General features: G+C 43.2%; 1 protein-coding gene and 1 long non-coding RNA gene across 2 annotated transcripts; both read left to right on the forward strand.

The window, feature by feature from the left end:
* The first annotated feature begins 170 nt into the window (after positions 1-170).
* Positions 171-4184, forward strand: LOC113974220 (cytochrome c oxidase subunit 7A2, mitochondrial). Its single transcript, XM_027697142.1, has 4 exons — positions 171-300; positions 1471-1560; positions 3001-3085; positions 3965-4184. The coding sequence occupies exons 1-4, from the start codon at positions 283-285 to the stop codon at positions 4021-4023; spliced, it is 252 nt and encodes an 83-aa protein (XP_027552943.1). The 5' UTR covers positions 171-282; the 3' UTR covers positions 4024-4184.
* A 1391-nt stretch (positions 4185-5575) lies between these two features.
* Positions 5576-10076, forward strand: LOC113974223. Its single transcript, XR_003536478.1, has 3 exons — positions 5576-6104; positions 6801-8820; positions 9817-10076. It is a non-coding gene; the product is annotated as an uncharacterized LOC113974223 (long non-coding RNA).
* Positions 10077-19041: the final 8965 nt, after the last annotated feature.

The raw sequence follows: 19041 nt of genomic DNA on the forward strand, positions 1-19041 counted from the left end.
AGCCCCTTCCCGGCGCCGCGTGTTCAGAGAGGTCACTGCTCCTTCCTGCCGGTGTTGTAGGGCTTAGCTCTGGTTCCCGGGACACGATCCCGGACACACATCCCATCCGACCCACCGGCCTGCCCCAGCGCTGCCGCCGGGCGGACTGGAGAGGCGGCGCTGTGGGCGCGGCGGCGACGCTCCGGGCGGCTCCCTCTGTGGTGCCACCGGCGTGGGCGGGAGAGGCGCTTCCCCTTCCGCTGCCCTTGTTGCCGGCGGGAGGTGACAGGACCAACAGCCGCGATGTGGCGGAACGTGCTGGTGAGGCCCGGGGACAGCAGCCCGCTGCCGCCAGGGGTGTGTGGGGCTCCCTCGCGGTGCCCCCCCGGGCGGCGGGACTCGGCCGTGGTGACCTCCCCCCGCGCCGGGCGCTGCGGAGGGACATGCGGGGGTCGGGGGAAAGGTGTTGCCCTCCAGGTCGCGGCCCATTCGCTCCATGTATTCCTGAGCTTTAGGGACTTAAGGGGATAGTGTTGAGTCAGGGGCTCTCGGATATGCTTAGCGCGTCTCCAAGGATATACATTTTATAGAGTGTTTATTTGGGATAGGCGAGGGGAGGATTGTTGTCCCATTACTTGCAGCCAGCATCACCTGAATGTTTTCCCTCTCCGTGCCCACGTTTTTAGTGGTGATACTTTTGCGGGGAGCGGTGAGTGTTGCCAGTGTTGGTTGAAGGAGACCGCTGGCACCTCGCTGCTTTTGCAAATGGCTGATTGAGGCATTAAGCTTTAACATTTCAGTCTCCTACAGCAGCTTAGAGCTACAGACGGCTCTTTGGCTTTGACACTTGACGTGTTAGCGAAGGCAGACTGGGCCAGCAGAGAAATTATATGTAGATCATTGCTTTTGGTCGCCTAACCTGTGTGATCAGACTGTGGAAACTGATTCCAGCTCAGGACATGGCAGAGTGTTCTTAAGCTGTGTGTGTGGCGAGGTGGAAGTGCTTTCCTAGCTCTGTGAAGGTTACTGCCTGCACTGGGGGCTCACAGGTGAACTGCAGCTGTGACAGAATATCCTTGACTTCTCAAAAATGTTTGATGTGAATGTTATTGTCCCTTTTGTTAGTCAGACACAGAACATGGTGCTTAAAACTTCTATCTAAGGGGCAGAGGCTGAGATTTCCCCAAAAGGGTGCTCACTGTCAAGATTATGCTGCAGATCCATAAATCTGTTGTATCTTACTGGAAGTAATTTTCCTGAGTTTTTCCTTTTTAGGTAATCAGTCAAACGGTCCTTTACAGCATCTGTTGAAAGACTTACTGAACTCAAAACTAGTGCGTTTTGGTGAAGTTTTGTTTGTTTGTTTGTAAAAGGCTTTCACTTTCTTTTTCTGTCTCTTGCACTTATATCGTGCTTTTAAAAGAATTACCCAGTGTGAACAGAGCTGAAAAATATCACTGTTTTAAAAACACTGTTTATCTTTTATTTCAGGCTCTTCGCCAAATTTCTCAGAGAACCATAAGCACTGCTTCACGCAGGCAGATTGAAAACAGAGTTCCTGAGCATCAGAAACTTTTTCAGGTATTGAGTTGAACAATTTTAGTAGATTAACAAGGTTTTAATAGGTCATAATTGCATACATTTTGTTTCTAAAGAACTGGTCAGACTCTTCTTTACACGTGAAGAGAGCTTTTGAAATAGTTGTATGATTATAGTGCTTGTAATCAGCAGTTATTTTCTACAGACACTAAGAGTATTTGTACATGTGCAGTTGACTTGCTCACTCTTCAGGGCTTTTTTACCCTATGAAATGATTTGTACCTGAGTTTCTTGTAAGTATTAGGCACTGTACAAAGATGAAGTACTCTCAAAGGAGTTGAGATGGGGGAATATGTCCTAGGAACAAATAGAGAAAAACAGCAAGTGAGAGGACAAAAAGACAATGAAAAGTTAAGCCTGAAATCTTACAGCTATATCTACAGTTCATAGATGAGCCCCATAATTCTTAATGAGGATGTAGTATTGTGTTGTTCAGTTATGAAAACCGTAAAAGTCTTAAATGATTGGATTCATTCCTAGAAAATTACCGAACCTTTAAAAACAGCTTCTGAATTACTCTGTTCCTGATTGATAAGGCCACCAAGTGAGAACTAGTGAAAGCAGAGAACATTTAAGAGCATACTCCCAACTGTGAGCCATAACCTGGAGATGTAGCTTCATACTGAGGACGGACAGGGCTTCAGCGATGTGAAAGGGACAAAGTATATTAGAAGTCTCACTTTAATAGTTTTTGTATCTTCTTGCTTTCCTTTCCCCTGAAAGAGAAAGCCAGTCTCCTGAGACACTGTGTGAGGAGCACAGTGTTCATTGTGGGCCAAAGGGGGAAGCAGGATGTTGGTGATGGGTGAGGTCAGAGGTTCTGTTTCTGCTGGCAGAGATCTCTAGGCATATCTCTTCCTCCTCCCATTCCTTTCTTGTGGGACAGCAAGTTAAGCTGGGCTGGGTTGCAAGTCACTAGCATGGGAGCCTGGCTTGAATTTTAGAGCAGCGTGAACTTGTGACAAGGGTAAAGATCATGGGATCTGGTGCCTAGGAGTTTGGGTGGAGCACAACAGTTTCCTGTGTGACACCAGGTGATAGTACAGACTCCTCCCCTTGTTGCTCCCTATAGCAGGGATTAACTATTCTAGAGATGGATGGGAAGCTTGTAGGGATGGTAATCACATCCTGTGCACCTGAGGGAGCTGGCAACTGGTGTCGGAAGTGTTTAGGCATCTGCCAGTCACTGCTATAGAAATGAATCATGCACATCATTTATAGTACTCCCCTAGTGAGTGCTCACCTGATAGCAGAGTGAAAGCTTTGAAGACAAAGTGGGACCTAAATAAGGTTCATTGTCTTTTGGGGGTTGGAAGGATAATGTGGGGAAGTAATTCCTCTTCTGGGTAATTGTAGTTATATTAAAACAATATTGCAAGAATTGTATTTAAATAGTTTATTTTTGTCACTTGTTTCCATTAGGAGGATAATGGCCTCCCGGTGCATCTTAAAGGTGGTGCAAAGGATGCTCTGTTGTATAGAACCACCATGGTTATAACTGTGTTTGGTAAGGCTAATACTAAAATCTTTATGCTTTGGTATAATTTCCAATGTGCCAATTTTAATATTATTAAAATACTTTCTCTTTGGTACAATCTCCAACATGACTGGTGTTTTCTCTGTAAATTAGTTACACAGTTCCTTTGGTTTGTTCTTTAGAACATGCAAAATGCATGTAGAGAAGGAAAAAACCCACATTTGGACATACTGTATATATTTATTTGTGCTTTTTCCAAGTTTAGCTTTTCAGATGGCTTTTTTCCATACTGAGTACTGTGGGCTGAATACTCCTTTGGAATTCATGTATAATGTTAGAGAAAACGAGAACTACTTAGAAAGCCTATTCTGAAAAGGAGTAAAATGTAATTATAGCATGAAAGTAAACCATTTTTCTCAGTAGCCTGACTCTTCTTAGTGCTGGGTGATACTCAGCATACTGAGTTTTCATGTGGTGTGAAAACTAGCAGAATTATATCCAAGGTTCATAATGGTGCATATATTTAACCTTTATGTTGCTTATTACATAATTTTGTAGTAGCCTCTAACTTAAATATGTTGATCTAATGGATTTTCAGTTGAGTTGCTTTAAGAATGAGTAACAATTACTTTATGATTGTCTGTGTAGGTTCCACAAACATGCCTCTCCCCACTCTTTTTTTTCCTTGTTTCTTTATTTTTGTGCAGCCTGTGGAGAGGTATTTAAGGATATTTTTTTCTCTATAATATGAATCACCAAAAAAAATAATTGAGACATGGCTATGGAAATGTGTTTTGTCTGAATTGCAGCTGCTTGTTGTCAGTATTTCTTCTGGAACAAACTGCAAAGCTGACTTGAAAGGAATTCTGTTTGCCAGTCTGAAAATATCTTTTCTGTCTCTTAATTCAGGAACAGTCTATTGTATGTATCATCTGGTTGTCTCTTCAATGCCCAAGAAGCAGAAGTGATTCCAGTTCAGGATGCCTCAGTGACTAAACATCTCTTTGTCCAGTTCCATATGACTATGGTGGCAGCTTATACTTATTATAAGCAGCTGACTGAATGCTTGGAATCATAAATTAATTGTAACATGTTAACTGCAATCAATAAAGCAGTTTATACGTGGTGGTGTGGTGGTCTGGACTGTATCATGTGTTCCTGTGTGTGAGCATCTTCAGTCATAGGCTTGCTGAGCTGGTGAAGAGAAACTAAAGGATTATTACTAAGTTTGCCAGGGGAGGAGAACCTCAGTCCATCCCAGTCCTCATCTCAGTTTGATGCCAGAGCCAGCCATAGATGCCCAGAGCCTGAAGTGGAATTGCAGGTCAGCAGGAGCACCTGAAGAGCAGCACAAAGGACTCCCAGGCACTGCAGTCAGTAAGTCACATTCACCAGGGACACAAGTGCAGTGCCTCTGTGCAAATGCACACAGCCTGGGGAGTGAACAGGAGGAGTTAGAGATGTGCTCACACCTGCAGGGCTGTCATCTCAGTGGCAGCATTGACAAGTGGAGAGATGGCTCCTACAACTGGAGTGCTGGGATGGAAGGACAAAGGCTCTCTAAGAAGGACAAAGGCTCTGTAGGAAGGATGGGAAGGGGGACAAGGTGGTATTGCCCTCTATGTCAGTGACCAGCTGGAGCACATGGAGCTCTGCCTGGGGATGGATGAGGAGCCAACCAAGAGCTTATGGGTCAGGATTAAAGGGAGGGCAGGGGCAGGTAACAGTAGTGGAGGTCTGCTACAGGCCACCTGACCAGGAAGACTGGATCAGTCCCTCTATAGACAGACAGGAGCAGCTTCACATTCACAAGCCCTGGTCCTCAGGGGGGAATTCAACCACCCTGATACCTGTTGGAGGGACAACACATCAGGGCATAAGCAATCCAGGTGGTTCTTGGGATGCATTGATGGTAACTTTCTTCTCTAAGTAATAGAGGAGCCAATGGGGACAGGTGCTATGCTGGATCTTGTTCTCACCAACAAGGAGGGGCTGATGGTGAAACCAGAAATAGAGGGATTTGATTCCTGATCATTCAAAGGTGACAGGTTTTACTGTGTAGAGCTGATAACACTGCCCTCTGCAGCTCCAGGTGCACAGAAGTCATCTCAGTTGATCTGACCCCCTTCATCATCTAGGTTTTTTTCAGTAGCTTTTCTCTGTTACAGCTGAATGGGGCGTCAAATATATGCCTTAAGGCAGGTTATGTGCCTTAGCAATAACATTGTTGAGTAGTGCTCTTCTGCTCTATTTGCCAGCAGAACTGTATGACAGCTCTCTGCATATGTAGAACAAATGGCTGATAAAGGCAATGGTTTGATCAGGATCCTTTCTGAAGTCCTCCTCATTCACTGGCTAACGCAGTTACCAGCTTGCTGTGATACTGACAATCACAAATGCAACTGAAGATCTGTCATTGTCTTGGGGGAGAAAAATTTGTGGTTTAGAATTGGGCAGAGATAGCCAGCAATAACTACTAGTTTTTTTGGAAAAACCTTATATCTGAAGTAGCTAGCCCTGTCAGTGAAAAGTCCTGCTCCGTGAAAAATGCTTCAAGGAAGCATCTTTAGGTTGGCAAGTATGAGAATCACTTGTAAGGTACCCCAGTGCTTCTTCCTAGGTTGATGATTGCAATTATTGGGGAAAATCATCATGGAAACCAATCGTAGCTGTGCATCCCTAGATAGGTTTTATGTTTCTAACAGAGTTTGTGCCTTTGTAGCCTTCCTGTCGAATTGCTACTTGTGGATTATTATGCCTGAAGTCTGTAACAAACAGAGCTTCTAAAAAAACCCCAAATAATTTCATCAAAGTAATCCTTTTGTTTCTCTTCTCAAGGGAACACTGGGATTTTCAAATATGAAAATGAGCTCAAAAATCTGGCCTCCCACTACAGTGCTATTTTAAGCCTCTTGTGGATTAAGTTTGTTTGGAATTTTTTTGCTATCCTGGAGAACCAGAGTATGCTTGTTAAACTTGAGGCACAGTGGAAGAGAAGGGACAGTGTACTCAGAACTCTCTAGTAGAACCAAAAATCTTAAAAGACAAGGTGAGTGGGGGAATATCCCTCAATGGTAGCCTCTGCACAGGTGGCTTTGGCCAACTGTTTGACTAAAAGAGTAAGAAATGCCTGGATGGATGTGTTAGAAGGTGGTTTGGGAAGTGGGGTATGGCTTATTTTGAGATGAACATTGATGCCTACAAGGAAGAGAAACCTCCCAGCACAATGAACTATACTTCACAGAAATTGAAGCAATCAGCCTGCTCTCTGTGACACTGGTAAGGCTTCTGCTGCTACCATGTGCCTGGGGTTACTATCAAGATGTGGACCAAGTGATGGGCATCTGGAAGGCAGCATAAGTAAAGATCAAAATATTTTAAAAGCCCACATCCTTTCCTAGCCACAGGAATTATTAAGAATATTGAAAGAAGGGCAATTGTTTAAATAGTCTAAATTATAAAAATCCGGTGATGAGCTAGGCAGTAAGTATGTGTTTGTGTGTGCAACTGAAGCAGAATGTGCCGCTGTTGCTGTTCTTGCACTGAACTATGTCTGAGTCCACTGTGTGGGGATCAGTGGCAGCCTGTGAGCTGTGCTGCAGGGAGTGGCCCTGATGGGATGGCGTGGGGGGGCTCATGCAAGCTGGGAAAAAGAGCTTCATACTACAAAGCAATCGCTATTTATAGACAGAGCCTTGAAATGTTACTTAAATGAATATTAAATGGCAAAAACTTGTTCTGGCAGAGTTGGGGCTGGTAACCCTGAAATGTGTCCCTGGAGTCTGCAGCTGGAGGCCAGCAGGAGAGCGGGTGGAGACTGAGTGGCACTGCCAGGGCCACGCTGTGCAGCTGCCGAGTACCCGCGGGGAGGCGTTCGAAGTCTATGGGGCTGCCAGCACCTCGGGGTTTGTTCAGCTGCAGGAGCAGTAGGAGGAGGAAACCAAACAAGACCCACGGTCAGCTGCTCAGCACCATTTTACTGGACTGCATTACAAAGCTAACAGGGAAATTCCCATCTACTGTGTATTCTATAGATAGATTTATTTTGTTGCAGGCACATCCACATCACAAGTTGCCACAAGATGTAAACTGGCTGCCTATACTGCCTACACTGTCTCTAGGAAAAATCCAAAAAGAGAGCTATGTATCTTCTCTAGAGCTGAAATTATCTGAAGATCTTACCTCCAGTCTTGCTGTGGGTATTCTATGAGTAGCAGAAAATAAAATAAACGACATGCATTACCCCTTGCTAATGTGAAAAAAAAAAAATTTAAAAGAATAAAATAGTTAGTAATATGAAGTAATGGACTTCTAGCAGTTACAATGTTTAAACTGTGTACTTTTCTGATTCTACTATTGCAGTGCTTAATTACTGCCATCTTTAAATAATTTTCTGGAATTAGGTGCTATACCTTACTGCAGTCCTACTTTTAACTGGTGTTTAGGCAATACATACAGTACCTCTCCCCTCTAAAAATTTCACGTAAACTTTATTTGCTATTTCAAGTTAATGTAAAATTTATTTTTCAGTTACTGTTATTAGAAATGGGAGCTATCATTATTTAATATTTTGTTTTAAAGGATGGGAAAGCCTCCTGGAGTTGAGGATGTGGGAACACTGTCCTGGCTTCCACTGAGCTGAATTGTTCTGCTTATCACCCCAAACACTTGGGGGACGTTTTCCATTAGATAGGCAAGAGTACTTAATCTCTTCAACCTTCCTTGCCGCCCTAATTTACATTACTTAAAGCTTTTAAACTTCTGTGTTTTTAAGGTTAACAAAAAAAGCTTAGGGAGGTTGGACTAGATGACTCACTATGGTCTCTTACAGTCTGACCCATTCTGTGATTCTGTGAAAGCTTAGTAGTGTCCCAGCTTTGTTAGAATGAAAAAAAATTGTTCATGCTACTTTAAGAGAAGTGACTATTCAAATAATAATCAGACAGATGAAAGAGAAGAAAATTAAATCCTCAGTGCTGCAGTTCTAGGTTACAATCCTTTCTGAGACTCCAGATGTACAGACCATGTTTTACTTTCTGCATTTGGAAGGTAGCTCAGAATATCAACTCTTAGAATGGTGCCCTGGGCTACATTTTCTTGGCTTGAATATATGTATAGATCCAATTAGCCTGACACACACAAAAATTTCCCCAGTAAAAGTCTTAGGACTAATACTACACAGTAACACAGCACTGACTTTGTAAAAGACACTGTGAAAAAGTTCAGAAACTCTTAGAAGTAAAAAGAAAACACCAAAGAGATCTCTTAAGTGTATGTTCTTATTGGTACTATTTTTTCTGTTTCCAGATCCCAGAGTACAAATATCAATTTCCTAATGTTGCTTACCTTGGCTATCAATGCTCTGAACTATGAGAAAGCACGATGAATTTTCTGGGGCATTTTTCACGTCCTTTCTTACTCTCCCATTCTGTTACATATTAGAACTGGAGATTAACCTTCATAGTTGGTAGAGGATGAATCAGACTTTCAGAGGCAAAATCAATCCGATCAACCTGACTTGACCCTAAAGAAGGTATTTAGGCAGTGAGTAAGTCAGAACCAATGTATCTTTTCATGTGCATGCTTGTGTGATTATTTTTTTAAAGAAGTTCCTTTTAACAATAACACCACCTTCTCTAATCTAACTTGCCTGAGCCTTTCCACTTATTTTTTCAGCAGTCAGTTAATTCTACTGTAAAAATAATGGCTTGTCCAGAAACACAATCGGAGGAGAATCTCTTGGCTGGACTGTACTTTTTCTGAATGTAAGTATTCAAGTCTTCAAACTCAGTGGGCAGTACATACAGTCTGTGATATATGTTTTGGTCTTGCCTCAGTATTTTTCAAGAGTTACTGTTATTACTCACAGGTTTTCTATTAGACTAACTGATCACAGCCTTCTCCAAAACACATCTAAAGCTAAAGCACAATTGTACCTATTTTCTCAAAAAGATATGTCCTCAACAAAAAGAGGTAATCGGCTGTGATTCCTGTTCATAAATGTTGTGACAAACCAAATTAATTCTCAGGGGCTGGGGAGGTACTTGAGGAAAGGGATTATTTCACTGAGTCCTCAGTCAGGCAGTCCTGGTTTTAGATCTTCAAATACCAGTACCTGTATACAGTTCACTCAGTTCACAAAGCATTCACTCCTATTGCATATAGCCTGCTGTGTCCTAGAGAAAACTGCCAAAGAGGGATGAATTTGTCCTTTGTTTATGTGTTTCTTTCTTTGAGTTCCAATCCACCAATCTGAACTCTTTGAAATGTAGGTATCTTTCCTCTCTTCTGTCTGGCTTATCTTCCCTCTCCCTTCATGGTATTTTTTTCTTTTATTGTAATGTTAACCCACTTTGGTATTTTCACTCCTGAAAGTGTCTGTCTGCTGCCTTGTTGGGCCTCTGTCTGCAGAAAAGGCAAGATGCTGTCTGGTAGGCATGGAAATAAATTGGAAAGCGATGGTCAGGGTTATATCTGGTAATATTTAAGCTTTACACATACCAGAAAATGGAAGGAGGTACAATAGAAAATACCACAGGAGGCTTTGAGTTTTAAAATTTTCTAAGTTAAGGTTTCCTAAATAGAATTGTTGCAAACTAAGGATGAAATGAACAAGGTCACAGTACTGCTTTAAAAGCATATGGCAGCGTAAGTGCTCTCTTTCCTCTATGAACAACACATGTTTGACTGCTAACAGAGTAGTAAACTGAGAGAGTAGAGTGATATGTCAATCTAATAAGATGGTATCCTTGCTGTTAAAGGTTTATGGAGGAATAACTCTCTTCTTGAGGGTGCCTGTGAAGCTCACCTAGAGATAGTTCCCTGTGATTTCACCAGGAGCAGCAGCAGAATGTTTCCCTTGAAAAGTACAGTAAGGTGTTTAAATGAGATAATTTAAATGTGCTAATTGGGTTAAAATTTTATAGAGGACTTCTCAGGGCCAAAGAGACATAGTCCAGTTCTAAAAATACCTGAAACAGCAAAAAAAAACCCAACAAAAAAACCCTCAAAAACTTGTAGATGGCTGTTTTCCACATAAGTTTTCCTTTTAGCCAAGACATCTGGCCTGTGCAGGATCTGAAGTATGTGATCTGTCTAAAATGTTCCTACTTAGAGATTGAAATTTCTCTGAGTTTCTATGCAAATCTCCTGGTATCATCCTCATCAATGTGACTGTAATATGATTCCCAGATACTCAGAGGTGCCTTTTGGAATAAAAGCGAGAAAGGGAGATTTGGTTGAGACAGTTTGTTCCTAATAACTGTGAACAGCTTCTGTTCCTACAGGGTTCCAAAGAGGAGCTTGTGATTTCATCAGGACTTTTAAGTTACTAATGTGTTCTTAATAATAATTGAGTTATATATGTTTCTATAATATCAAAACAGTTCCACATTGTTTCATCTCAGCAAGAGCACTTATTCTGGATGGGAATAGTTTATAATGGGAAGGACCTGAAGTTTATAATGGAAAGGCTGACACACACATGCAATCTTATCTATCACAGCACTATGCAAAAGGGAATTATATAATTAAAACATTTTAATGATCTCTATTGCTCAGTGCGAAGTTACAAGTCCCAAAGGAGCCAGGCCAACTGTGTTATCAAGGTTTATTCAGTCATCTCTTAGGAGCAGTAGGGCACATATTGCTAAATATAGTGTGGTGTGCTAATATGTGCCATGTGTGGAACATTGCACTGGGACCACTGTGCCACAGAGCTGGAGAGCAGTGCACAAGGAGGTTACCACACCTTCTCCCTTTGGCTGAGATTTTCAAAAAGAAGTGCCTAAGGTAGACTGCTAAATCCATACTCTGACATTTTCATAAATAGCCTGATATTTCAGAAGAGCAATATGAATAAATTATCTTCTATTAAAATAATAAAATAGAAAAAATCTTACAGCAGCAGGAAAGGATTTTATTATTTTTGGAAATAATATGTATGACCATAATTAATTATGGAGCGTAAATGCAGTTTCTGAAAGAAAGTTACAAAACAGGGGAGTGGTGCAGGAGAGACATCAACTCTATGGCTGGGCTGCATATGATGTATTTTACAGAGTTAGGCAGGAACCTCTGTCACAATCTATGCCTCTTTGGGTCTGAGATCTAAAAGCAGAAAAGCAGGTGGGTCGAACCTGGAAATCCCTACCATCTAAACATCTTTTGATCAGCATCAGGCCCATTTGCTGGTCTTGTTCTGCTTCCTGGTATGTATTTACGTGAGCAGACTAGCACCAGCTCAGCACCAGTAGAAGATTTGTCTGGCAAAGGTACCAGAGATGAAAAGTGAAAGTGCTCAATTCAGTGCCTGAACTTGGGTGCCTAGCACCATCTCAGGCTATATTTGGGACATTTGCTTTGGGCTGGCAAATAGAACAGAGGACCTGCAGGAGACTCATACACTTGTGTTATAGCAATGGGGAACTAATAGGATGCCTGTGGCACTCAAAACAGCACTGGGGGCCTGCCTCTGCCTCCTAAGTGGTCTAGAACAGTTTGAGATGTGTCAGCGTATGTGGGTCCTGGTCTGTATCTGGCAGCTCCACAAGAGATCTCAGATGATGCAGGAAACTAAAATGGCTCTAGAGGCCAATGTGAAAGCAGCTGAGCCAAGCCCCATGGATAGTGGGTGGCCAAACTGCTCAGGCACTCCTGAGTTCATTAACTAGGTCTTCATCAGCCACTGCAGAAGTTTAGATGCTGGGCTCACGTGCAGGCACCTAAATGTATAATAACCCAGAACCAAATACCAACTGAGGTGAGAATGCAGGACAGAGCAATGGGTGCAGTCAACGTTCTCAAGCAGCAAAGCTGTGATGGAGGGGCAAGGAGTACGTGCCTTGTCTGCCTTCTCAGCTTCTCTGGAGATTAGAGAAACATATTCTGAATTTTTTATCAGAAAATAAGGTCCCAGCAGCTACTCCTAGCACAAGGGGACCTCATTTTGCAGCTGCTGCTCTTCCTAGCTGGGGAAGAAGAGCATGATGTAGTAAAGCCCCATGTTGTGATGTGCCTTAAACAGGAAATCCCTTAAACACATTTCAAAGGGCACTGGGCAGAGGGTAAAGGAGCAACAGGTCAGATTTACCAGCTGAACATTTACACTCAAGAAAATGTAATAGCAAAGGATGAAAGAACCTGGGTAGTGTTTCAGAGTGTAATTTGTGCTAAAAATCTTATTTTTAAAAAAATCCTGAGCAGATGAATTTATTTTTTTTTTGAGACACTGCAGCAAAAACATTTCTCCAGATAAGAGATATTTGCAGAAATCAGGACAGTGCCAGAAGCAAGACATGTTCATTAAACTGGGGTGGCTAAACACTAACAGAGTGGCGAGGCCAGCTGGAGAGCATCCAAGAGATTGGAGGAAAGGGCATATGAGAGGAGATATTTTAACAGCTTCAAGTGAAACTTCTCGGCAAGCTGTAGAGGTGTTGATACATGAGAGAGCGCCACAATTCCAACAGGTGAAAAAGGCTGTCAGCAAAGAGTAGGTGGGAGCTTTCAAGTAACCTTTAAAAGTAGAAACAAAAGCCAATAGTTTTCTGTTTACACAACAGAGTAGTTCTGATACAGGGCAACATCTATTTATAATCCAAATAAATCTTATGTTCTGGTATTTGGAACTGTTAGCATTCAACATCTTGGGACGCAGCAGCCACAAGGCTGCATTAAGAAATGCTGAGTTAAATCTGCATTGTTTTGTTCCATGTATTTTACTCCTTAGTCACTAGCCAATTACAACTTGTGCAAAAGAAACAGATTTCCTTTTTAAAGGTGGCTCATGTGGAGTTCATAAATGTCCTGACAAGTGATATCTAGGCAATGGTTCTAATGCCTGCAAACTAAGCTCTTGCCCGCCTCTTTTTTCCACAACCCTCAAAATTTCCACGTGTCCATCAACATCTGTTACAGATGACATGCAGATAAGAGTCCCATAAGTCCCAGGGAAATATATATAATCTGGACTATCCAACTACATGGGCCTGGTGCATTCCCTGGTTGTGTCCTAGCCCAACTTTTGCCTCTTGAGCTCTTTCTTTTGGAAAGGAAAAAGCTGTGATGAATGCCACAACCTGCCAGCCTGGATATCAAGATGCTGAGATTAAAAATTGAGGAGTGTGGAGCAGGGGTGGTGATAATCACAGAGTCCATCCCCCCTAAAGTTTAGAAATGGTCAAAAAACTACATGACTGCCACATGCAGACATATTCTGACAGCAAAAGGGGTCTCAGAAAGACAGGTGGGATCTGTACCTCTGACAGTCATAGGCGGGAAGGAATCTCCCAATCTGAGTTCTTTGCTCTCAGGCTAAGAGTTTGCAGAGATACCAGTTAAGCAAACAATTTTTCACACTTAAATGAGACTATTTTTGTCGAATCAGGCGGGTTGTAACTAGATGATCTTCAAGGTCCCTTCCAACCCAGGCCATTCTGTGATTCTATGATCCATAGATACAGGCTTCTCTGGTACAGGACTTTTTTTCCCCCCCTTAAATAATTTTCTCTTTTACTTCAGAGTAGACTCTTACTCTGTCAATCCAACTTATTTCTGACTGCTGTGCTCATAGTCACACTAAGGACAACTTGCAACTCACTTAAAACAAGTTATTATCTATTGTGAGCCACTACAAAACAGCTCCCCAAAGTATGCTGTTAGTACTAGGTATGGTATGGAGGATTTCTCTTTGAAGTCCAGGGTACTTGAAATAACAGGGGATAAACTAAATGACCTCTCAGGATCTTTTCCAGCCTCATTTACTATGGTTCTATGCATTTGCATCAGATTCACTTGTTAGAGTGCTTAAGGTTTTGAATGTTTGTCCTGCTGAACTGACAGTTTGGGGCTGACCTTTAAATCCTCTAAACCTCCATGGAAAGATGTGCATTGGATAGAGTGCAGCTCTCCCCCTTGAGAGCTTCCCTCCGACCTGCTCTTCAGTCGGGAATCACTGCATCCTCAATGCCTTTTGTCTCTGTGGGGGAGTTAAGGACAGCATCAGTCGTTTGCCTAATGACAAAGATTCTGTCTTAAAATTCCCCCCCATCCTTAACTATTCCATTGTCTGCAACAAAAAGATCCAGTCACTCATTATCTAATGCAACTTGAACTTTCAATACCTTTGAACACCTTGCCCATTCATACACAAGCTTATCTTCTCCATAAGACTATCCACACAGACCCTGCTGTCACAATATACATTGACTTTCTTTTTAATATAGAAGGATTAAGAAGAATTGGCAAAATGTTCCTATTCAGAGCTTGGCACTGTACCATTTCAAACTTTGTTGCTGATTAATGTAGTGAGTTTCTTTGTACAATGTAATTACACTGAAATAGTCGAAAGGTTACCAAATGTAGGGAAACCCACGGCTATTAACCTTTCAGCAGATGTTGAATCCAATTAGGTACTCAGTGACCATTGCAATATAATGTTCAAGTAGCAGCTAATGACTAGTGATTTTTAAAAATGTTTTGATTTTTTAAAATTATGGATTTTTTCAGTGGTGTCAGAATGATGATCTCAATGGATCATCATTCTTTCACTGGGGACCCCTCAGCTATGTGAAGAAGAGGAATGCTTAGATTTGCATTCGCAATTCTTTGTGGCTAGTCCATTGCTGTGACAGGAATGGTCATGTTAAAAGATAGTGTGACACCTGAAAAATATACAGAGTCACTGTGCTCAGTGATTTTATTTTCCTGCTCTCTTTACTTGAGCAAGATTTGTATTTGCTTTATTACAGAATGCTTCCTGAATAGATCAGCATTCTCTCGTGAAATAATGAACTAGCTTCTTTGAAAGAAAGCAACTTTACTTAGGAACGTTTTAATATAAAGTGTGCTGGTGTATATATATGGAAGGGACTGTAAGATGGTTGCATCTATTTTTTCCAATTTTAGTACTAAAGATCTATAGTTTTTTAGAATTACTGCCTACAAATTAACTGGCTTTTTTAAGACTCCCAAATTGTGTTAAAAGACCAGTTCCTTTCTATTTATACCTCTGTTTTTGAATGACTTATTTACTTTTCCAGTTCTACTTATCTGGAGCCACAATAATTTTTTACTTTCAGAGTATTACATGATGGGAAAAATCAGTTAGACAAATAAGAGAAATAAACAGTTGCTAAGGAAAACATACCTGGTGAGGGAGATAATTATTTTGTGGCTGTCACACTCTCCAGGGATGCTGCTTCCACAGTTGTTCCACTAAATGAGTAGATTTCAGGTAGAAACAGTCCTTTCTGAACTCTGCTAATACAAGAAGCCAGTCCTCATTATAAGAAGTCAGACTAGTACTGATCTCTAAATACCAGCTCTGAAATGAAATTATCTAAATAAATAAACACCCCACTGAGTTCTTCTCATTCCATAGACTGAAAATCTCTCAGAGAAGGCAGAGCCTGGAAGAAGCAGTTTGCTCTATTTTGTCCTTTTGAGTTTTATAGGTGCAGATATAATACCATGAAATATTAGTTCTATGACTGACTTAATAGGGAATAAAAAATACAGTAGAAAGGCTGTGCATTGCGCAGTAAGGAATTAATGGGCCTCTTAAGTGACTTAATCTAGATATACTGTAGAGATAGATGCAGTGATACACAACCAGCAAAGTACTTCCCACGTAGATGTAGGCAAGTCACCGGCAGCAGCACAGTTTTGCCTGCACAGCAGTTAATGCTCAATCTATAAATAGCTTAACGTTCAAAGAGCTGAAACTTTTTTTTTATTCTTCCTCTCTGAAAACATATACTCAAATGCATATATTCATATGAATAATGCATTTACCATATTCATATGTAAAGCAGATGCAACTAACTTTCAAGAAGACATAGAAGCCAAATCTAGTGTGATATCCACATGGAAACAATATTCAAGGTTTACAGTGCTGAAATGTAGAATGTACTGTTTTATTCTGCCCTGGCAATGCAGTCTGAAGTAACAAAAAAAAAAAGGTGCCAAAAGGACAAAGTTGCTTGAATTACTCTAGATCCAAAACCAGTTAAAAATTTCTAAGAAATTCCTGGTTACCTGCAATATTACATATCTACACCAGAAATGGACAATATTATTAAAAGCATAAATATCAATTTAAAGATCAATTTTTGTATTTAAATTTGTCACTGTTTCAGGGTATTTGGCTTAGGTAGCAAAGAAAATACAGAGCTGGAGTGCAAGGGTCTTAATGTGTTTAACACTTGTCTGAAAAACAAGCAGTCAGGAGAGTGTTAGTAAATGTTTATGCATTTCAGAAATGCCTTCTGCATCACATATTATGTGGTCAGACTATGAATGTACATAGCAACAGAGCTGATTAAAAACAACCCGTTTAATTACTGTGATGTATGGGAGCACACACTCAAAAAGCAATTTGTTAGTGTATTTTACATGTAAATGATCTTAGGAGAAGCCTGATTAGAATGGTTAGAACAAAGAGTTAAAGATAAGAACAAAATCCTGCTGCCCCAAAAATTATTTGTTTCCTTTTGCCAGCTCCGAATCTTATTTCACGCCAAGAAATTAAGCAAAGCTGGTGAGCTGAGAGGAAAAGGTAGTACCATCAGCAGCATCTGAGGGTCTATGAGGGAGAGTCTGTGAGATTCTTGCAACTCTGAGAGGCCCATTGGTTTCAAAGTCTCCGCTCATATGAATTCATTCATAGCTTTACACCAAATTATTTAAACATTTTTAAGTAATTGGTCTGAGTGATTTAACTTTAATAGAATAATGCATATTTTCTTCCATCCTCATTATTTGCATTAAGTGATTTTAACTATTAACATAAAATCTTCGCTATCCTATGATGGAAAAAAATCCACAGTGAATTGTAAAAAAATACTGTTGCAGTGCACAAGTGATAAAAATACTTCATTTGCCTTAATCCACTTCCTATGGAAGGATATTTCATCGTAATCCCTGATGTTCCCTCTTCTGAAACTGTTGTTGACACCTCATTTATATTGGTGTTCTTGGTAAGTTCATTCGGGAAATTAAAATTTCTAAAACTTAACTTATTATTTCTTAGAAATATTGCTATTACATATCAGATCTGGATAGGAAGAAACTCAGTTCCCCATGCCAAAATGCCAAAAGAGAAAATCCAACTCAACAACTGGGCAAGTGGGGTTAATAGGTCAAGAGTATTTGAAAGTTTACCAGCAGAGGAGATGTTGCTTTTGGAAAGCGCATTCTATCAACACCAGACAGCTGAAACTGTGCTGTGTCCCAAAGAGGAGCTGACTCACTTCCAAAGTGTCTGGAAAGGTCAGTGCATGTCTTCTGGTTACCACTTTCTTTTCAGTGTTTGGGTTCCCATGCAGTTTACAGAAATGAAACTCAGGACACACAAGTCCTCCCGCCTGCTCCTCGATCTCCCAGTCCTGTGGAAAAAGGAGCCGTCCCCTGCTAAAATATTAATCCCTGCTATCGGTCACTTCCATCCCGGCTGGAACCTCTCCTGATGGCTCTGCCAGTCACGTCGTGCACGGAGCCGACATGGACCCAGCATGGCCCCGGAAACTCACCGACAATTCCGAGCTGGGGTCCTCAGCTCCGCGCTGAGGCTTGGCTCCCTCTCTCCCTCTCGCCACCCTTCCTGGCCCTGGTTCCCATCTTGTCCCCATGGCGGTGGCCCCGAGGGCCCAGAGGACAGACAGACGGACGGACGGACGGTCGGTGTGTCGGCCGCCACTCCCGCGCGCCGCCGCCACCGGGGGGCGCTCCCGCACCGTGAATGCGCCGTGCGGCGGCGCTGGGGCTGCGGGGGGAGCGGGGCCGCGGCTTTCAGACATCCGCGAGTCTCTCCCTCCCTGTTTGCCCCCGCTCCTCGCCCAGCTCTGTTCCGCGTCCCGAGTTGCGGACCTGCTCCATGGGGACGGTGACATCCCGTATTTTAGCCCGAAATGGTCCCAGACGAGCTTCTTCGACAGCGTTACCGGGGATGCCCTTGCCCGCTGATGTGGGAGCAGACCCGCTGCTGACGGCGGGCCCCGGGGAAGCCCTGTCCGAGCCCCGCTGGACGACCTGTCCTCTCGGGCAGGGAAGGGATAGGGTGTCTCGCCATGTCACCCTCTGCCACGGTACGCTGCAGAGACCAGGACGCGCCGGGTGCCACGGGCAGGCTCCTGGGAGCGAGAGACGGGAGACCCTCGCGAACCCTGTCCACCAACGGGCTTGGCCCGGTACTGGAAAGTGCAGTTCCTTTGGAAGGCACAGGATTTCAGACAGGGCCTACGGGCGCGGGTTTTCCGCAGGGTCCGACGGAGGGTTTGTGGGGCCGTGCGCCCCGTCCCTCTGCCCGGGGAGCCGTGCTCGCCCCGCCGCAGCTGCTCCCGGCTCCGGCGGCGCTTTGTGCTCGACCCAAAACACCCATGTGGAGGAGGGGTGTCGAGGAGAGTGTGTGTTTAATATATGTCGGCTGCGTAGGGTGGAGGCCAGACACACCTGAACTGTGCCAAAATGACTAAATCCCCTTTGCCCCCGAGGCTCCCGGCTGCGGCACTGGGAGTGCCCTCGCTTTTCTGCAAGATTGTCCTGGAGACCAGCCCCAGCCTCGGCAGGGCGAGCGGGCCCTCCGCAGGGGCGACGGGGCTGCGCGGAACCCACTGCGCAAGGACACCCTCCGCGGCGCCGTCCCTCGAAGCCGTGCCCAGAGACCCACTTCTTACACTGCTCTCCCGTGTCCCCCCCTTTTGGGAAGCCTAGGGGAGGGAGGGGGCGGCGGGCCGGGCCCCTGCCTCCGGGCGCGCTGCCGCGGCGGCCGCCCGTCTCATGCCGCAGGAATGCGCGGAGGTATGCGCCAGTTTCCAGAAGTGGATCCCCTTCCTTGCTGGAGCAGAGCAGCGCATATATCACCCGGTGGCAGCAGTCCACCTTCCCTACAGTTTCGTAACCGCTTACGAGGGTAAATTGAGAGTTGGGAACAGCCCTCTATTAAGTAGCAGATTGAGAAGAGGCTCTTCCCACTTGGAGAAGGCAAG

This window comes from Neopelma chrysocephalum, unplaced genomic scaffold (genome assembly GCF_003984885.1).
Source record: "Neopelma chrysocephalum unplaced genomic scaffold, ASM398488v2 Primary Assembly neopelma1_23b, whole genome shotgun sequence".
NCBI classification, from domain to species: Eukaryota; Metazoa; Chordata; class Aves; order Passeriformes; family Pipridae; genus Neopelma; species Neopelma chrysocephalum.